At 44.1% G+C, this 20,739-nt stretch overlaps 1 protein-coding gene across 4 annotated transcripts in view; it reads left to right on the forward strand.

The window, feature by feature from the left end:
• Positions 1 to 20,739, forward strand: part of LOC135208425 (vacuolar protein sorting-associated protein 53 homolog) — a 308,005-nt gene that overhangs the window by 130,208 nt on the left and 157,058 nt on the right. For all 4 annotated transcript variants that reach the window (XM_064240578.1, XM_064240579.1, XM_064240575.1 and 1 more), the window contains one exon: positions 6,929 to 7,114. In XM_064240578.1, coding sequence (XP_064096648.1) covers positions 7,043 to 7,114 — 72 coding nt within the window. In that variant the 5' untranslated portion in view covers positions 6,929 to 7,042. The remainder of the gene's footprint in view (positions 1 to 6,928; positions 7,115 to 20,739) is intronic.

The raw sequence follows: 20,739 nt of genomic DNA on the forward strand, positions 1-20,739 counted from the left end.
TAGGACCAACCAGGACGTACGCGCAAGTGATTGGAGGCAACCGTCAGGGATCTGTTGCTGGTCCTTCTTCTGAAGGAGGAGGGTCCTGGGAGCTGCTCTTGTTGGAGGGACTGGACGGTCCCTACTCCTCAAGACGCTGTAACTTCCGAGATTCAGAGTAACTTTACCCAGGTTTATTGCCATGATTCGTCAGCACAACGACCGGGGGGAAGGATCGCCGCTCCCACAGCAGAGCCCCATGTCTCTGCTCGAGTCGTTTTGGGGCCCGAGAGGGAACCCAAACCGACGGTGGGTATGCCGCGATCGGAGCTTACCGATTCTGTCTTGAACCAGAGTCTCTCGTCTCCGGACAAGAAGGCTCTCTCAGTTCTGGCCGGTCGATCAAGCTACTTCCACCTCCTCTACTGCGACAGCGGCGTTTCTACGTGTCTTCGGACACCGTATTAAATACTCCTTCGGTCCTCCTGAGAGGTTTCGACCTCGACGAGGACTGGAATGAGTCGGAGGACGGTATCGGCTCTCTCCTGTCAGGTGTCGATCAGCCCCACCCAGACGACGTTCACAGTGGCGGCAGACCCTTACCTACAGTGAGAGTTCGTAACCCTCCTCGGGGAAAAAGGGAAAAACGTTTTCTCCTAACGATACGTTTTCCCAGACTCTGAGAGGCCATCGCCGCAAGGCGATGGCTGCTCCTACTCTTCTCCAACTGCTAGTTCCACTGGGAAGGCGAGCGAGTATCCAATTCCTCCCCCATTCCCTCTCTCCTTACGGCTACGAGGGGAAAGGGGAAGGATCCTACAGAGATTTCTCTGTAGGATCCCACGTTGGGGACTGCGCTACCAGGGGGGACCTTCGGGCTCCTACCCTGACGTAAGCCCCGGTCGTTGAGGAGGGGGGATCCTGCCCCATTCTCGATTTCTACGGGAATCGAGAGGACCACCAGCCGATATCGTTTGACGAATTCGGTGGGGGTTTCGCAGACTGCTTAGAATTCTACGGAATTTCTAGCGCATTCAGAGTGTTTAGAGTTTCTTACGATCTCCAAACACTTAGGCGAGACCACGTCCAAAGTGAGCGAGACGAGAATCCCCCGATATGTTACACGATAATCGGGAACCTCGCCTATGCTCGAATTCCTGATGGAATTTCTAGCATTAGGAAGAAGACTGCTGCTGAAAGAAGACTATCTCACAGTAGGCGACCAACCTGGAATAGAGAAGAACGGACGGGAATATCCAGTTTGGCTGGAACTATCGTCTTAGTATTCTGTTCACCATTGAAGCTTTCCTTCGAGGAAGACTTCTCCTTCACTCTCTTTAATAGAGAACGAAGGTGGTCGATCTCCAATCCTTATTTTGTTTTCTTGAAGGAAAGAATTTAGGATGGAGATCGTTGTTCAGAATCCTACAAATATACTACGTATATTAACCTCGCGACATGATTCTGCTAAGCAGTTGAATGGTCCGAGGGTAGGCGCATATCTGGTTATTCTACGGATTGCGACTTAGACGATAAGTATTCTAATTGAACTGCAAACCTGGGTGCCTGCAACCTCCAGGAGTTTCCAGTTTCAATTTTATATAACTTATGGTGTTGTCACAACAACACCATTTTAGCTTTTATATTTACCGAAATTCGTTTCGCATTAAATATAATTGCTCGAGCATATCTTTTTATGCTCGGTGTTCTAGCCGAACGCATTCCTTCGTGGAAAGGATTACTTGGCAACTCAGGATGACGAGTCAGCGACAGCTACTGCGTATTGAATTGCCCGAGGCATTTCAGTATCAGCTGCCGCTTTGAGATAGACGGTTGTTTATGTCTTTCTCACCTGCTTTGATTGAATAACAACCGTATCTCTGCCCAACAATCACGGACTTAAGTCTCTGATTAACGGGGATTCTCGCATACATGAATGACCATCTACTGCTGAGAAACGCTAGTATTCATCGTCTTCGGTATTGCGAGAATTTTAAACAGAGATACTATTCGACTCTCATCTTTCTGTTTACCGCACGGTAACAGAATTCTGTAATAGTCTCTGCTGCATCGTATCCCGATAATGCGAATGATTTTTGCGGAATCTGAGTTTGTCCTCAAAATATCTTGTATTCGGAGGTGTACAATTGTTCATTGTTCACCCCGGATTAGCAGATGTATTGAAAGACATCGCCTACTCCCACACCTGCCAGCTCTACTTCCAAACGTTCAGCCCATGAGAAGCAGTTCTTCAAGCGGCTCTCCCCTGTGTTTCATTACTGAAGAACGCCCCGCTTTCATTGCACAACGGACAGCAATGAAATGGTCGGTTAGCGTTTTCAGTCATGTGTAAGCACAGGTTTAGAATCTTGAGATTCCTTCTCTCGATTCAGCTGGAAGACGTAGGTTGCATTCATTGCCTACCTTCGTCTTCAACGTCACATAGTGTTGTTTATCCTTAAGCTGAGATTCAACATCTATGAGATTTTCTTGCCATCAGGAGGGGGACCTCGGTCTTTTGAAGGCAATTGACTTTCGCCTTTTGAGCTTATGCATTAAGAGAATCATCGCCGCGCCGTCCGGCATCGGTGACTAACAAATATTTTATTTGTTTGGTCTCTCAGCATAACTCTTTAAGGGCGAAGGTCACGTGACTTACCCGGATGCTTGGACAACTTGCCTCTACTGATTCCGAACCAGTCAGTCGGCAGCTGTCAGAGCGTCGAGTCAGTTACGAACTATGCTGCGGACTTAGTTCGGTTGTTCCAGAGCAATCATTACTTCGTCTTAATAGCTTGTCAGTATGAGTACTGTACGTAACCAAAGTCGAGAAGAGGGATAGGTCATACGACTATTCCCTTCTTTTCTTTTGTCTTGGGTAACTGCATGACTTCTCTTGAGAAGTCAAGCACAAAGGGATGGGGATTTTTTTGTGACGCTCGATTTCGTACCGATCTTCGTAGCGAAGACTCAGAACCCTTCGGTAACTGACGATTGGTTCGAGTCCTTCACAATACCCTCCCTAATGGACGTCACGCCTCCGATACGAAGGCTATGCTGCTTTGTCCTGTGAAGGTGCGACGGAGCTGTCTGAAGAAACTCGACACCCAGGATGAGTGTGGACGCCTCTTCATCATTCTCTCGCGTTCCACAAGAACTTCTCCGTGGCGCAGGTAATGAAGGCAGGCGCCTGGTCCAACCGGACCGCATGCACCTCCTTCTACCTTCAGGATACCCTTGCACACAGTTCCTTGGATCTTTTTCCTTGGGAACCGTGGTGGTTGCAACACGTTGTGTAGTTAACCCAGACCCTCGCAGGCTGAACAGAATCGAGTCCTGGTGTGACCGTAAGAATGGATGAGGAATGAGAGTGTGACTGGCTCCTCTTCCCATCTTTTCTTCCCTCTACCTTTGGGTAGAGGGACACGGTCGTCACCCTGCTGGGTAAGGACGAGATGCAGGTGAGCTACTCAATAGAGCACCATCCATATCCCTTTCAGTAGGTGATAGGAGTAAATATCCACCACTTCCTCCAACAAGGGGGAGGAAGTGGATGCCAAATTGAGACAAACCCATCATTTTTTTATGATTGTCTCTTGCAAACAGGAACAAGTTCTTGCTTGCTGGTACGAAGAGATACGCTTGCCTCTCTCTAGTACTTGGCCCAGAGGTCTGACCATTGATCCTGCGGTGCACACCCCGATCAATCGGACAGAGGTTTGGATCCCTCCCTTGCTCTTACGACCAGGGAAGCACTCCAGGGTTGGTTACGAACACCAGTCTGTTCACCAAAAAGACTCAGATTCCTCCCACCAAGAAGTGAGTCTTCCTATTGTTAAAGGACGAGGTTTGTATTACGTATCGGAACAAATGACAATTTGTCGAAAATTGCATTTTTCCTAACTATACAAAACCTGAGGTCCTTAACATATAGTCCTCCACCTCATGCCACCCCCTCACTCTGCAAACTTTTTGCATGGGCCTAAAGCAAAAGTGATTCTTCACCTCTCGGGCGCGCGGGCGCGCGCACGATCGGACAAGCAGTTAACTACCGTTCTCCCCTTGTTCGAAGCTTACGACCGTCCCAGCTGCCGCTAGTTACCTTCCTATTGTTAAAGGACCTCAGGTTTGTATAGTTAGGAAAAATGCAATTTTCGACAAATTGTCATTTCCTACAATCAAGGGTTATAGGAGTATGTTGTCTGCCGTTTTTCGCCACAGAGGAATGGACCTCTCCGACAATAAGGATCTGCACGATCTCTTAAGGTCGTTTGAAACCACCAAAATTCCACAAGCAAGACCGCCCTCATGGAATTTAGATGTGGTGTTGAAACATCTGATGCTAAGTCCCTTTGAGCCTCTCCATGAAGCTTCTCTAAGGGACTTAACGAGGAAAAACGCTTTTCCTAGCTTCTCTGGCGACGGCGAAGAGAGTTAGTGAAATCCAAGCGTTCAGTAGCCTAGTGGTTTCAAGGGAGACAGCGCTGTCTGCTCGTTGAACCCTTCTTTCTTGGCTAAGAACGAGAACCCGTCTAATCCTTGGCCAAAGAGCTTTGAAATCAAAAGAATATCGAGTCTCGTGGGTCAAGAACCAGAGAGAGCCCTGTGCCTGTCAGGGCTCTCAAGTTCTATGTGGAATAGGACTAGAGAGATAAGAGGTCCCTCAGGTAATCTGGTGCTCGGTGAAGAGACCGGATTTGCCGTTTGGTCGAAGAATGCTGCTTTCTTCTTGAGGGACGTCATTAAAGAGGCTCATTCATCTTGCCAGAAGACTGATATGAGCCTCTTTAAAGTGAAAGCTCACGAGGTCAGAGCCGTAGCTACCTCTCTTGCCTTCCAAAGGAACATGTCTATCAGAGATATTCTTGATAGCACCTTCTGGAGGAGCAATTCCGTATTCGCCTCACATTACCTCCGGGATGTGAGAACGATTTAGAGGAACTGTAGTTCTTTGGGCGACCTTACATTTTCGGCAGACACAGTTTTGGGGGCTGAAGGTAGCTCTCTCCCTATCCCTTAGCTTAGGTTAGGTTAGTTTATTGTGTTTTTTGGTTGATGGTGAGATCTTCTGTGAAAATCTCCCATTCCATAGTGTTAATATCAGGGGTTTTTTGCGTTAGTTGGTCAGGTGGTGGTCGGTTGCTGTGTTACTGCCATATGTTTGCCTAGATGGTCTTGTCGCATTGTGGTCACGTCCCCGTTGACAGAGCATCCAGAGAGCACCAGCACTACAGGTCAAAACCTGGCTGGCAACTCTGATAAAGCATAAGCAGGCTTTAGGTGACAGTAATCACATAGTCTACTTTGCTATCAGGTAAGGAACCAATAAGTTAATCTTTTATTTTAATTTAAATTTCCTAAAAACCTCCTAGTCTGTCTCTACCCACCATCCGAAGGTGTGATTCAGCTATATATATATCTGTCAGGTAAGTTTCATGAACAAAATGTTATTGTTATAATACAATTAAGTTTGTTCATACTTACCTGGCAGATATATATACTTAGAGTGCCCACCCTCCTCCCCTCAGGAGACAAGGGCCATGAATAAATATGAATAGAAAATGGGAATGGTTCCTGATATCCGCCGCCCAGCGGCGGGAATGGTACTACCACCTGACCGCCCCACTACGTGTGCCGCGAATTTTGAAATTCTGCCTCGGACGTCAGAAATACAGCTATATATATATGGCCAGTAAGTATGAACAAACTTAATTTGTATTATAACAATAATGTTTTCTCTAGAATTTATGAAATTAATGGCATAATTCAAGTGCTTTTTGGGGAAGTGGCCACGTTCCGGGAAAGGTGGCCGCTATGTCACCGCACAGTCATTTACTGTATACCGAGGCTACCCACATATTTAGATTTTTTTTTTTTTTTTTTTTTTTTTTTTTTTTAACCTTAGACTAACTGGCATTATTTTAATTTAAACCAGAGGTTTTGAACCTTTTGATGACTCCATTTCCCCAATGAACTGCCCAGTGTCGTTCCATATCCCCTTTGCTTAAGTTCACTGAAGTCCTATTAGTTGACAATGTTATGTGCTTGGTTTGATATATAGTAGCTACTTAAGGCATGAATAGCTAGGAATAGAACATACAAGCAAATCAAAAGCATTTATAGTTTTATAGAGTTATTTACATATGTACCCATGTAGCCTATACATTGACACATTAAAATCAAATACTATACATATACAAATATCCAGAGATCAAGTCCCATACCCCCAGCATGTGGTTCTCATACCCCCTGTTAAGAAACCTTCTTTAAAACCATTATTGCATTAGGCTATAGACATGAAAATATATTAGTATCTTGTTTAGCTAAATATATGCTTAAAAGTTTCTGGCATTTTTTCTATAGCAAATGAGTACTTTTAGAGATAGCAGACCCCACCATTATATCTTACAGTTTGGGGGACTGTAGTTTAAAAGTGGGTTCTTTGTGTGGGGAAGAAAATAAGTAAAGTAGTTCCATAGCTTAGGTTAGGACAAGCATCTTAATTTAGATTAGGTGAAAGTCCTCTTCCTGCTAGGTGAGGACGCAGCCCCTTAGGTTAGGTTAGGTTAAATCGTTCCTTGTATTTTACTCATTTTATGTTCTCTTAAATCATTTACTGCCAAGAATGTGGTTAAATGAAGCATAAAGGGAGATTATATCAAGTAAATATAGCATGTCTTAATGAGGTTGTCATAAGTTTATGCTTCTATTGTACTTGCACAACATTGCATCAGAAGTGGAATTGCAAGAGTCATACACCAGCACAGTTTTGCATACTGAGCAACTTTTCTTGTAAAAAATGGGCAAATATTTTTATACCTGTTATACTGTTGTTTCTTGACCACATTTCTTTATTACAAAATTTAAGAAATTTTTTAACTTTTTCAGATATTGCCTAGTGGTGACACATTTGATGCACTACAAAATTAAAGAAATTTGATTCTTTCAGATATTGCCTAGTGATGACCCATTTGATGCGCCAGAGTTCAATACAGTTGAATATATTAATACAAGATTTCCAGCAGAGCAGTCTCTTCATCACATTGATGATGTTTTGGAAGAAATGAGATTGAGAATAACTTCAACAGATGACCAGATCAGAACTGTTGTTAGGTCATTAACTAATGTAGACCAGGTGAGTATTTTTTCTAGGTGAAAATCCACCATGTCTTAGTCATTATACTGTGCAGAAATAGTGGTTTATACTTAATCTGAATCCATGAAATGTACTGTATTTCTTATATAGAAATTTTGAATTATCATTAAGTAATGAAACAAGCTATTATTAAAGCAACAAGAAGAAGCAGTCCAAGCAAAGAATTTGCTTCAGCTTTGTCGTTTCACTCCTTATGGGAAAGCTAAAATTAAAGCTCACAGAAATTTCATGTATACTGCAGTTTTAGCAAATCTTTCCAGCTGAGAAAAAATTCATGAATGCTGGTAGTAGGCTTTTCTTATTTTTCCCATTAAATTCGAAGTAAGAGTGCGAGTTACTTGCTAGAAAACAGTTTTCAAGGTAACTGCTATCTTTCCTTTTTTTGGAGCAGCTGCTTTTTATGGTGTAAGGATCTTATACCATTTGTTTTTCCCCACTTTTGCATATTTTGATAAAGTTTTCTCTGTACACATATATACATATATGGTACTTCATTAAGTAATTTGTTACTATGTTAGTTTATTTTTGACAAGTATACAGCTCATGAGGCTTTTGCTGTAGATCATGGTGTGGTGAAATGATCAGTAATTATCATTCATTTTTCCTAAATGTTCCATAGGCTTGTTGGGTAATTCCCTTGTGAATTTGTTTCTGACTACCACATCAGTGACTTTGCCTTTGCATATCATTGATATTTTTCTTTAGCTTAGTTCATTATTGCATATTTCTATAATGACTCAGAAAAATACACTGTATTGGAATTGTTGCTAGACAGGGTATCAGTTTCATACATGGTAATGAGTGAGAGCCAACTTTAAAGTATAATTTTGTAGAGGATAAGTTTGTTTGCCAGAGCCAAATTGTGATATATGTAAATTTTTGACTCATGCCCAGTGGCAGTTATATAACAGAAGGAGGCACGGTAGTAAACATTCTGAGTCCTCTGATGAAGATACTTCATGTATAACAGTCTTCTAAGGCTCCTAGTTCTACTTCACTGAGCTTTGTGACAAGATGCTTTCATTCAAGTTATTTTACCATACACAAACAGATGAAAAATAGTTTCCATGAACATGTACATGATTTACATGATGATTTAAATTTCTGTGTGAGCTGTGGCAATAAGAAATTGCACACGGGAATGGTAGCTCAGTTGTAGTGCCTATTGAACAGGTAGATACACTTGTTATTATTAATGTTGCTTGGGGCATTCTCTCCACACCTCCCTGTGACCCCAAAGGTTATTGCCCCTGCTAGTGCAAGAGCTAATTTGTGTTTGAGTATTTCACATGCTCCAGTTATAATCCCTTGGTGAGATGAAGACTTATTGAATGATGGAATAGATTTCAGATTACCTCAGCAGGGCAACTTTTACTTTAGTGAGACATAAGGTTTGATCTGTGAAGCGTGGTGTTAGAGAGGTAGCCAAGAACCCCAGCCTAGCTGCAGTAGCTAAATCTCTTTCCCCTGTAAGATCTGAGGATTTTTCAATAAGTTTTAAGATTAATAAACATTACCTTAATATAATTTATCTAGCCCTAAATCCCCAAAAACCGCACCAAAATTTACCACATTGGCAACCCTGTTACCTCCTATTCTGTCCGCCAGTTGGCAACACTGTCGTTGACAGATACGAAAACCTTCCCTCAAATCAGTTGTTAACGAGCGCCCTCCGTGTTGTTTACATCACGGCCGCTCTTTATAAATTCCTTAAACATTTTGGTGCCTTTAAAGCTTTCATTATTTGTTAAATGAGACTTTATATGAATTACCACTCACGCATTACATCACGAAATAGTGAATTAACTTTGATTTCTGTGGTTCTTATCTTAAATTACGAACTTTTGCGCGACGGAACTACTGACCTGTCCAATTCTACAATGGATTACCAAGAAATTACGATGCTTCCTTCTGCCAGCAACATCAGGAACTGCCCGGTTTGTGGGACAAGGATGAGTAGCAGGGAGTATGAACCCCATGACATTTGTAGCTCTTGTCGTGGACAGGTTTGTGACTTGACTTCTCGTTTGTGACGTATGTAAGCCTGGTCTGACGAGGATATGACTGCTTATATGAAACGCCAAACAATCTTGCAGGCGTAAAAGAATCGGTTAAGGAGAAAAACAAAGAAATCGATTGCTAAAACTGTAATCTAACCGAATTTTTCTTTGACTTGGGCCGCTCAATGATTCTGGCTCTTCGGTTTTCGGTATCGTACGACTCCGATTCCGAATTAATTGATGCTTTGCCCCCTGTACAACGGCAATTAGTGAAGTTATTTCTGATGTAGATTCGAAGATTTTGGCAATGGAAACTACCTGGAAACAGAATTTTAAGAAATTACAGCTTAGTCTAGATAGAGATATTTCTGCTAAGTTTAACAATCTGTCAGAGAATTTTCAAGAAGCCTTTACTAAATGTCTAATCACACTTTTAGATTCATTTTCAGCTCCTGTCAGGTACCTGTCGACAGCACCATGGGTAACGGTGCGACAGATACCCCGGCTTGTGAACCCCGTCGTGGCGAAGGCCTAGGGGATCCGGTCCGGGCAGGTGCCTAACGAATCTTTACCCAACGTGTCCCCTGTTAGTCCCGTAACAGTGCCAAAGGGCGCTTATTTAGGAGAAGGGGGGAGGGATATTTTTTTAAAGTGTCAGACCTAAGATAGCTAGTCGTCAGGATTTTACTTCAGAGGAAGTTTCTAAGTTAGGATCTGACGATGATGATGACGCGGATTCGTGTGATATTGATGTTTCCTCGAATGGATGTCATGATGTAGAATTCAAGAAACTTTTTGATTTAATTTTGAGTTTTCTTCCTCAGGCGAGGCCTAAAGAGCAGAAGCAGCCTCCGCCTCGTTGTATTACAGAAGGGATTTTTCTTGACGGTCCTTCCCGGTCACAGGAATTTTTTTTGTTACGTTTTTCCCTTTGCCCAGAGGTTTGCGAGAGTGAGAACGGACGTTGCCGCTAACTTTCGAAGGTGATCGGGGAAGGGAAGAGGAAGCTCTCTTTCTCTTCTACGACACCGGAGAGGAGTTTACCAGGTGGGCGGATGGATTCTTCATTCTCTCGACCCCCCAAGCCAAACTCCTGATTTTGTCCGACTTTCAAGTCAACCCTTGCCTTCTAAGGCTTCGGTCTCTGTCTCAATTGAAGATTTTATTGCTATGGAGGCTGTTATGAGCTCCTTACAAGAAGCTCAATCCTTCAATATGTGGGTCCTCGGAGGGCTTTTAATGTATATCAAGGACTCCGGGTTTGTTCCTCCTGATGCTCCTCTTTTTGAGAAATTCTGCTCATCCATTTCAATCGCTTCTGTACATCAGAACGAGCTTGCTGCTTCAATGCAGGCCTTTCTTGTTTCTCTAAGGCGTAACCTGTATTTGTCGCAGTTACCCTCCTCTGTATCGGAGATTCAGAGAACCCGTCTGTTGTCCTCTTCTCCTTTTGGCGATTTCCTTTTCGATATTTCTGTGCTTTCTGAGGTTTTGAAGGAACATCAAGGTGATGCCTCTTCCCAAGCTCACTGGGCCTTATCAAGAGCTTTTTCCTCTGGTCTTCCTCCCGTTCCTTCAAGGAGTAAGCGTAAGTTTAGGACCAGATCTGTACCTTCTGCTCCAGCCAACAACCTCCTTCTGGCTCTTTTTTTCCAGAGTACATCTCAGGTTGCTGGTGCCTCTTCTTCATCCTCTGGTGCTCACCCTTTGAAACGCGGGAGAGGTTCTTGGCGTGGCTCCCAGGGCAGAGAAGAGGCTCAACCTCCAGGAGGACCTTCTTCTTCTTCTTCTTCTTCTTCCTTGTCTCTGCGTAAGAATTTTTCCCGGAAGTAGGAGTCATCACCTCATCGCCTGGAGACCGCAGTAGGAGCTTGCTCCTCTCCCGCCATTGGTCAGCTTGGCAGGGGAGAGCGGTGGATGCTTGGGTGGTGGAGGTCCTGAAGGAAGGTTACGAGATCCCTTTTGTTTCCAGACCTCCACTTTCCAATCGTCCTCTCGAGTTTCAGCAGTTATTCCCCTCACTCAATCAGGGGTCAAGCCTTGGAGAAGGAGCTTTCGGCCCTCTTGGAGAAGGATGCCATAGAGCGAGCTCCTCCTTCTCCCGGGTTTTACTCTCAGATGTTTGTAGTTCTAAAGGCCTCGGGTGCCTGGCGCCCCATTCATAGATCTTTCGGTTTTGAACAAGTTCATTCTAAAGTCCAAGTTCAGGATGGAGACGGTCCAGACTGTTCTTTCATCAGTCAGGAGGGGGGACTGGATGATTTCCATCGATCTGCAGGATGCTTATCTGCAAATCCCTATCCATCCAAGAAGCAGACCTTACCTTCGGTTTTTCACGGACTCGGGAGTTTTCCAGTTCAAGACTCTTTGTTTCGGCCTCGCCACTGCTCCACAGGTCTTTTCTCGGGTGATGGCTCCTGTTTCAGCTATTCTGCATCAGTTTAAATGTAAGGATGCTTCGGTATCTGGACGATGGCTAGTCCAGGCCGAATCTCTAGAGAAATGTCTCCGGTCGAGGGAGATAGTTCTGTCTCTTTGTGTCGAGTTGGGCATTCGTGTCAACTTCGACAAGTCCAATCTAATCCCTTGCCAGATCATGACTTATCTGGGGATTGTTTTGAATTCCCAGATTTTGAGGGCTTCTCCCGCTCAGAAACGGATAGACAAGCTTTTCGAGTCTGATCGAAGAATTTTTGTCCTCCGTAACGCAGCCAGTTTCTCTTTGGAGGTCTCTCCTGGGCCATTTGTCATCCCTCATCCAACTGGTTCCCGGATGTCGTCTCAGAATGAGGTCCCTTCAGTCGACACTTCGCCAGTCATGGATTTCATGTCCGAGGACACGATAGTCGCCTCTTCTCCACAATGTCGGAAGGATCTCCGTTGGTGGATGCAAGTCACCGCCTCAAGTCAGGGACATCTCTTCTTTCGGTTCCTCCGGACCTAATGTTTTGGTCAGACGCCTCGGATCAAGGTTGGGGCGCACACCTGGGCTCCGAAGCCGCTTCGGGCCTTTGGTTAGAGGAGGAGAGGAGCATGTCAATAAATTGGAGGGAACTGAGGGCAGTGTACCTAGGCCTTCTTTCATTTCAGGAACAACTGTTGGAGTCGGTTGTCGCGATCTTTGTCGACAACACCACAGCAGTCTCGTACTTGAGAAACCAAGGCGGCACACAGTCGGATCTTCTCACTCAAGAAGCCCGATCAATCCTGTGTTGGCAGAAGACAGGGGGATTACGTTGGTCCCTCAGTTTATCCTGGGCCATCACAACGTCTTAGCAGACGCCTTGTCGAGACCGAACGAAGTTCAAGGGTCGGAGTGGACACTTTGCCAGGAAGTCTTCGACAGCCTCAGGAAGAAATGGCCTGTCACAGTCGATCTGTTTGCCACCCCACTGAATTTTCGGTGCCAGATATTCTTCGCCCCTTACCAGACTCCTCAGAGTGCCGGGACAGACTCTCTTTTGCAGGACTGGGAGGGACTTCAAGCCTATGCTTTTCCTCCGTTCTCTCTGGTGAGGTCAGTCCTCAACAAAGTGAGGGCAACCAAGCGTCTGGATCTCACCTTGATCGCCCCCCTTCTCCTTTGGCCACAGAAGGAGGTTGTGGTTTCCCGACCTTCTGGAAGCACTGGTGGAACCCCCCCCCCCCATTCGCCTACCAGAGAGACCAGATCTTCTCAAACAACCCCATTTTCATCGGTTGCCATCAGAGGCTCCACATGCTTCATCTTCATGCCTGGAGACTGTCAGGAGGTTCTCCAAGCACGAAGGGTTCTCCTCCAGAGTGGCGCGACAGTTTGGCTCTTGCCAAGGCGGCAATCAACCAGAGTAAATTATCAGGCTAAATGGTCGGTTTACAGACGTTGGTGTAAGTCTCAAGGACATTCAATTTCTAGACCTTCCTTACCGAAAGTAGCGGAGTTTAGTTCATTTACATCATGACAGGGCCCTGTCACTTTCGTGCATTAAGGGTTATAGGTCTATGCTTTCCTATGTTTTTAAGGCAAGGCTTCCTGAGATCTCTTCATCTTATGTCATTAGAGATTTACTTCGATCTTTTCCTATCTTCGACCCAGGCCGCAGTGTTCGCCTCCGACATGGGACGTTAACAAAGTCCTTCAAGCCTTAAGGTTCCCTCCGTTTGAGCCTCTGAATTCTGCCAAATTTAGGGACCTCTCTTCTAAGACACTCTTCCTTGTCTCACTGGCTACAGCCAAGAGGGTGGGTGAACTGCAAGCACTCTCTTTTCTGGTTGCCAGATCTGGACAAGACATGATTTTGTCATACCTTCCTGAATTTGTCGCAAAGACTGAATCGTCTGATAATCCCATTCCCAGGTCCTTTCGTACTGAAGTCGCTGGTCGACTTTGTTGGTAATTTAAATGAGGAATTAGTTCTTTGCCCTGTTAGGGCGCTCTCATGTTATTTACGCCGCACGAGGACATTCAGGGTCGTCCCCGTCATCTGTTTGTTTCACCCCGAAATGTCAAGAGACCTATTTCAAAGAATGGTGTATCCTTTTTTCTCAGAGATCTGATCGTTAAAACTGGTGGTTCGGCTGCTGGGAAGACCAGACGCCGAGACACCACAGTATTAGAGCAGTTGCTACATCAGTAGCTTTTATGAAGAACGTCTCAGTCGCCAAGGTGCTTGAGGCGGCGACTTGGCGTTCTAATTCTGTTTTTTTTTGCCTCTTTTTTACTTAAGGGATATTTCTCTAGTTCTAGGCGACCTTCGTTCTTTGGGCCCGTTGGTGATGGCAGGACAGGTCGTCAGACAGGAGAATTAGGTAGTCTTCCTGTACGTTTGGTTGCTACCTGTATATTATTCATTAATTTTTGTTTTGTTGTATATACTTTTTTTTTTTGTTTTATTATAACCCATGGCAGTTTTTGACGTAGTTATAATGGGAATTAGGCAGTTTGGTATTTAGGTGTTTTTGATGACAAGGACTGACTGCTTGGCAACTCATGCTGCTTCCATTTTCAGTGTGAAATGGTTCCAGCCACTGGGTTGTCGGCACTGGCGACTATGCTTCTCCCAGAGTCGATGCTGACCTAGGACTAGCCACTGGTTCGCTTGTCCTGACGACTCCTGCTTCTTCCACTGTCCTGGACAGGAATTAGTCGATGGATCGTCTGCTGTCATCTGGTGACGTCGCTCACCATCTACTTTTTGTCTCACCTGTCTTCTCAGAGTCAGACACTCGTGGAGATCAGGCGACATTTAGTAGCCCTGAGTTTCTTGTTGACGAAGTCGGTTGCGTTGATACACCCCCGATGATCGTGTAACATGAGACCAGGTTGGACTGTCAGGCATTCGTCCTTCGGGACTGAATCGCCTTTTTGCTCCGCGCTCCTTTCTCTTGGCACCAGAAAGCTCGAGTTAGGAGTTGCTCATGAGCCGATTCGTTGCTGGCGACTTCGGGTTGCGTTGATACACCCCCAAGGTTTGCTTAGCTTTGAATCGCCCAGACAGTCCAGACACTCATCCTTTAGGGAAAGAATAGTGCTTGATAGTCTTCAGGGTGCAGCCTTGCTGTCCGCAATTCGTCTGACTGGTCACCTGGTCGGTCACCTGACTTTAGTACAGACGGACTGACTATGCACTTACTCCTTGTCCTGTGCTACCGCAGTTGGTGGCATTATGGTAGGAGACTTTGAGTTGTTAGTATCTTTGACCTTGGGTTGAGTTTTGACTGCCTATGATATATATTTCTTTGTTTGTTTTCTCCTATTCTGTCCGAAGGGGAAATTGTATTCAGATTCCCTCCTCCTTTTCAATGTGGTTAATCGGGCTAGATAAATTATATTAAGGTAATGTTTTATTAATATGGAATTTTTATTCTAAAATTAATATTAATAATACTTACCTGTATAATTTATCTAGTCCCACCCATCCTACCCCACGATCTGCCTATCACAACTGATTTGAGGGAAGGTTTTCGTATCTGTCAACGACAGTGTTGCCAACTGGCGGACAGAATAGGAGGTAACAGGGTTGCCAATGTGGTAAATTTTGGTGCGGTTTTTGGGGATTTAGGGCTAGATAAATTATACAGGTAAGTATTATTAATATTAATTTTAGAATAAAAATTCCATTTACATACCATTCTAGCAATGGATGTGATCCTGCAAGACATTAGCAAACATTGCAGGTCAGGAGCTTAAGTACTGGGGAGGAACTGTCACCCATGGAAGGAGAGATTAACCAGAAATTCTCAGGGGAAATGCTTGCAGTTACACCTCATTTGAATGACTTAATCTGTTCCAGAAGGCTGTCCTTTAACTAAGCTGTCTGTAAACTGTGAATTTTTCCCATGAGAAATAAAAGGAATTAGTTTAATGTATTCCAGACCTCCAAAAATATGAAAAAGGTGTTATAACTAAAATATAAGAAGCCTAGCATGCAGAAATTATATGAAAATACAAACATTATATGTATGTACATGTAAAGGTAAATGCAAATTTGTTTTCACTTTACGTATCATTTGGAAAGTTGATGGCGTATGTGGAAGTTGGGCAAGAAGTTAAAGAGAAGAGAGATGATATTGTTTGGAAGGGATGCAGTTGTGCTTCAGGTTTTTTTTTTTTTTTTTTTTTTTTTTTTTTTTGGGGTTTTTTTTTTTTTTTTTTTTTTTTTTTTACATCTTTCTTTTGAGACTCACTGTGTTTCTTTCTTACTATAAATCTGCCCAATGATGTTTGTTTTTATCAGCATTTTAAAATAGCCTGAAAGTTAGACAGCATAGACCTCAAAAAATATGAAATTAAAGGTGTTTTAACAAAAATTTAAGAACCCTAGCATGCAGAAATTATATGAAAAAGAAACATATGTACAGTGGTACCTTGAGATACGAGATTAATCCGTTCCGAGGCGGCCTTCGTATCATGAGTTTTTTGTAACTTGAACCGCCTTTTACATGTAAAATAGCTAATCCATTCCAAGCCCTCCAAAAACACCCCAGTAAATTTCATAATAAAGCTAAATTGACCTATAAACAATGAAATACTACAAACATTTGGACCATTCAATACCTAACTTAATACGTACTGCTAATATATACTACATAGTACCTGTAAATAAAGTGTATTAGTGTACATGGTATACAAGAAATACTGTTATGTACATACGTACGTATGCAGTAAAATGTGGAAGCTTACCTTTCGAGTGAGGCTATCTCCGAAAGTGGCGACAAAGGAGGAGGACAAATGGCAGATACGTACACTTAACTTTACGAAACACATAAAAAATGTCAGGAAAACATAAACTAAACTTTACGAAACACATTAACAAAACTAACACTTAACTTTACAAAAAACTTTTAAAAAATTTCAATTTTTTTTTTTTTTTTTGTCTTTTTTTATTTAATTTTTTTTTTACTTTTATACTTTACTTTTTTTTTATATACAAAATTTCAACTTCTTCACCACTTTCAACTTTCTGTTTTTTCGTAGTATCACTTGGTTCTTCCTTTTTGCTTACTCCTACTAAAGGCCTCTAAAAAATAACTATCCAAGGAAGATTGCTTCTGCCTGCTTTTCACAATGTTCCTGAAACGACTCGGGCAAATGTCATCGAACTGTGCAAGCATACGACCTGTGTAAGCCTTTTCGGGGTGTGTCTTTTCTACGAATGATTGCACCTTATGAAAAGCAGCTAAGGCATCCCTTTAATTTCTTTGCCTCTGCCGTTGTCATAGAGTCGTCTTCCTCCTCCTTGCCGCTGCTAGAGAACTCCTCTTGAACGACGTTATGTTGCATGGCCTCCAACTCCTTCAGGTCATCCGTCGTAAGCTCCTCTTGGTGCTCCTTGAGAAGGTCATTGATGTCGTCCTCGTTGACGACCAGCCCCATGGACTTGCCGAGTGCAACGATCTCATCAAGATCTGGTTGCGAAACAGTTTCAGGATCGTCAACTGTTCCTGAATCTGCAACACCAGCTTTGCCCACGTCGAATCCCTCGAAGTCTTGGGCGGATATGGCATCAGGACAGAGTTTCCTCCACGAGGAATTCAAGGTTCGCCTCAAAACCTGCCAAGCTTGGTCGATGAGTTGGATGCATATCACAACATCAAAATGCTCCTTCCAAAATTCATGCAAGGTGAGGTTTGTGGTATCGGTGATGTCGAAACATCTCTTGAAAAGATGTTTCGTATACAGCTTCTTGAAGTTCGATATCACTTGCTGGTCCATGGGCTGGAGGAGAGGGGTGGTGTTAGGCAGAAGATAAAGAACCTTGATAAACGATTACTCCGCTAGGATATCTTCCTCGAGGCCAAGAGGGTGAGCAGGGGAATTGTCCAACACCAGCAGACATTTCAGAGGGAGGCTCTTCTCTTCCAAGAATTTCTTCACTGTCGGGCCAAAACACACATTTACCTACTCGGTGAAGAAAAGTCTCGTTACCCAGACTTTCGCATTAGCCCTCCACATCACTGGAAGCTTCTCCTTAAGCACTTTGTGGGCATTGAAGGCTCGAGGAGTCTGCGAGTGATAGACAAGTACTAGGGGCTTCACCTTGCAACCCCCACTGGCGTTCGAACAAAGTGCGAGAGTAAGCCTGTCTTTCGTAGGCTTATGCCTATGCCCGGGTAGCTTCTTCTCTTCCTCCGTGATGTATGTCCGACGAGGCATTTTTTTCCAAAAAAGGCCAGTCTCATCACAGTTGAAGACTTGCTGAGAACTGTAGCCTTTGTTGAGAGTCATCTCGTCGAACGTCTTAATAAAGGCTTCGGCCGCTTTCGTGTCCGAGCTGGCTGCCTCCCCATGCCGCACCACCAAATGGATGCCAATCTGTTTACGGAATTTTTCGAACTACCCATGAGAAACCTTGGACTCTGGGGTTGGCGTCGATGTCCCTTCCCCTCCGTCGTCTTCGGCCTGGGCAATCAAATTGCCGAAAATAGCGCTGGCCTTGTGGCAGATTGCCGTCTCCGTTATCGTATCGCCAGCGATTTCTTTGTCTTTTATACAGACAAGAAGCAGCCTTTCCATTTCATCGTGCACGTGGGTCCTCTTGCTAGACAAAATAGTGACGACCTTGGAAGGTGTAGCTGCTTTGGTGACATTCTTCTGCTTAAGGATGATGCCTATTGTCGACGGATTTCGGCCGTATTCCTGGGCAATCACACTCAGTCGCATACCAGCTTCATACTTTTTAAATATCTCCATCTTCGTCTTCAAGGAAAGCATCCTCTTCTTTCCGTGAACTTCAACTTTCTTGGGACCCATGACTACGTATATACTGTACATAATTATGTTATGTAGTATATGTATGCAGTAAAGTTCTCACACAACACGATAAAGTATACTTCAACGAAATCACTAACGAATTTACGTTAATAAACGAAATCGTATAGAACGAACGAATTCCGCGTGCTTACGATACCAACGATGCCGCAAAGTGGCCGAAAGAGCATGCCGCTACGTAGATGCATCATGGGATCGTGGGAGAGGTGCTGACCAATAGGAGAGAAGGATCTTATGGCGGTCACTAGCACAGGAACCAATGGGAGAGCGGGAGGATGGTGGCGAGTCTACTCAGTTGGCGGCACGCGAGTTTTAAAATTGTTATCGTTGGTCCAGGCGAATCTCGGACTTTACAGCAACAACCTTTCGTATCTTGAACAATTTTCGTATGTAGAGCCGCAAAAATCTTCGTATTTGCTTTCGTATCTCGAGTTTTTCGTAAGTTGAGCCTTTCGTATCCCAAGGTACTACTGTATAGATAAAGGTAAATGCAATTTTTTTTCACTTACCTATCATTTGGAAAGTTGATGGGTTCTGTGGAAGTTGGTCAAGGAGTTGAAGAGAAGTGAGATGTTATTGTTTGGAAGGGAGGCAACTGTGTATTAATGGTTCTTTTTTTTTCTTTTTTTTCTGTCTCTTTCTACATCTTTCTTTTGAGACTCACTTTGTTTCTCTCTTGCTAAAGACCTGCCCAATGATGTTTGTTTTTGTCTGCATTTTAAAATGGCCTGAAAGTTAGACAGCATTGTCATTCAGAGAGTGTAACACATTTTTCATGTGTTATTTTTTAGGGAAACTTTACCCCCCACCCCATATTCCCACATTTCTTTTATTATGAATAAAAAAAATTCCTTAGCTGTTGTCTGTTTCTGCTCCTATAAATCCAGCATTTGTTCATGCCACTTACCTGACAGATATATATATAGCTGTATTTTCTGACGTCCGACAGAAATTTCAAAACTCGCGGCACACGCAGTGGGCGGCCAGGTGGTAGTACCCATTCCCGCCGCTGGGAGGCGGATATCAGGAACCATTCCCATTTTCTATTCATATTTTTTTCTGTCGCCGGTCGGTAAACATCTGTTTACAGACCTCTGCTCAGGATTTTTTGGAAATTGACTCGCTTTTAAGTATCTGATTGATTTTTTTGGTATTGAAGGAGTGCAAAACGTCAGGGCAGACCTTCTCAGTCGTCGGGACCAAGTCCTACCGACGGAATGGACCTTGAACGAAGACGTTTGTCGAGACCTGTGGACGTTGTGGGGACGTCCACTGGTCGACTTATTCGCAACGTCAAGGACCAAGAGACTTCCTCTTTACTGCTCCCCGGTCCTGGATCCAGAAGCAATCGCGGTAGACGCTTTGCTTTGGAATTGGACGGGCCTAGGCTTATACGCCTTCCCACCATTCAAGATTCTGGGGGAAGTCATGAGGAAGTTTGCGGCCTCGGAAGGGACGAGGTTAACCCTGATCGCTCCGATGTGGCCAGCGAGAGAATGGTTCACAGAGGTCATGTCTTTCCTTGTAGACTTCCAAGGACATTGCCCTGGAGGAAAGATCTACTCAAACAGCCTCACTTCGAAAGGTTTCACCAAAACCTCTCCGCTCTGGGTCTGACTGCGTTCAGACTATCGAAAAGTTGGCCAGAGCGAGAGGTTTTTCAAAAGCAGCTGCGAGAGCAATCGCACTTGCGAGACGTGCTTCCACAAGAGCTGTTTATCAATCGAAGTGGGCTTCCTTCAGGGCATGGTGTAAAAAGGAGGGAGTTTCCTCTTCCTCGACCTCTGTGAACCAGATAGCTGATTTTCTGCTCTTTCTCAGGAACGTGCAGAAATTAGCGGTCCCTACCATCAAGGGATATAAAAGCATGTTGTCAGCGGTTTTTAGGCACAGAGAGGCCTCGACCTGTCTGACAACAAGGATATTCATGACCTTTTAAAGTCTTTCGAGACCTCGAAGGTTTCCTCAAATGAGACCTCCATCATGGAACCTGGATGTAGTCCTTAAATTCCTTATGTCAAGCACTTTCGAACCGCTTCAGACAGCGTCTCTTCGAAACCTGACAAGGAAGGCTCTTTTCCTAACTTCTCTTGCGACGGCTAAGAGAGTTATTATTGGGATTCAAAGGGGACAATGCTGTCTGCTTCGTTGAACCCAACTTTCTTGGCGAAGAATGAAAATCCTTCGAACCCTTGGCCGAAGTCTTTAGAGATCAAGGGTATGTCAAGTTTGGTGGGCCAAGAACCAGAGAGAGTCCTGAGCCCGGTCAGGGCTCTCAAGTTCTACGTGCATAGAACGAAAGAGGTAAGAGGTCCCTCAGGTAACCTCTGGTGCTCTGTAAAGAGACCAGAGTT

Source organism: Macrobrachium nipponense, chromosome 35 (assembly GCF_015104395.2).
Source record: "Macrobrachium nipponense isolate FS-2020 chromosome 35, ASM1510439v2, whole genome shotgun sequence".
Lineage (NCBI taxonomy): Eukaryota > Metazoa > Arthropoda > Malacostraca > Decapoda > Palaemonidae > Macrobrachium > Macrobrachium nipponense.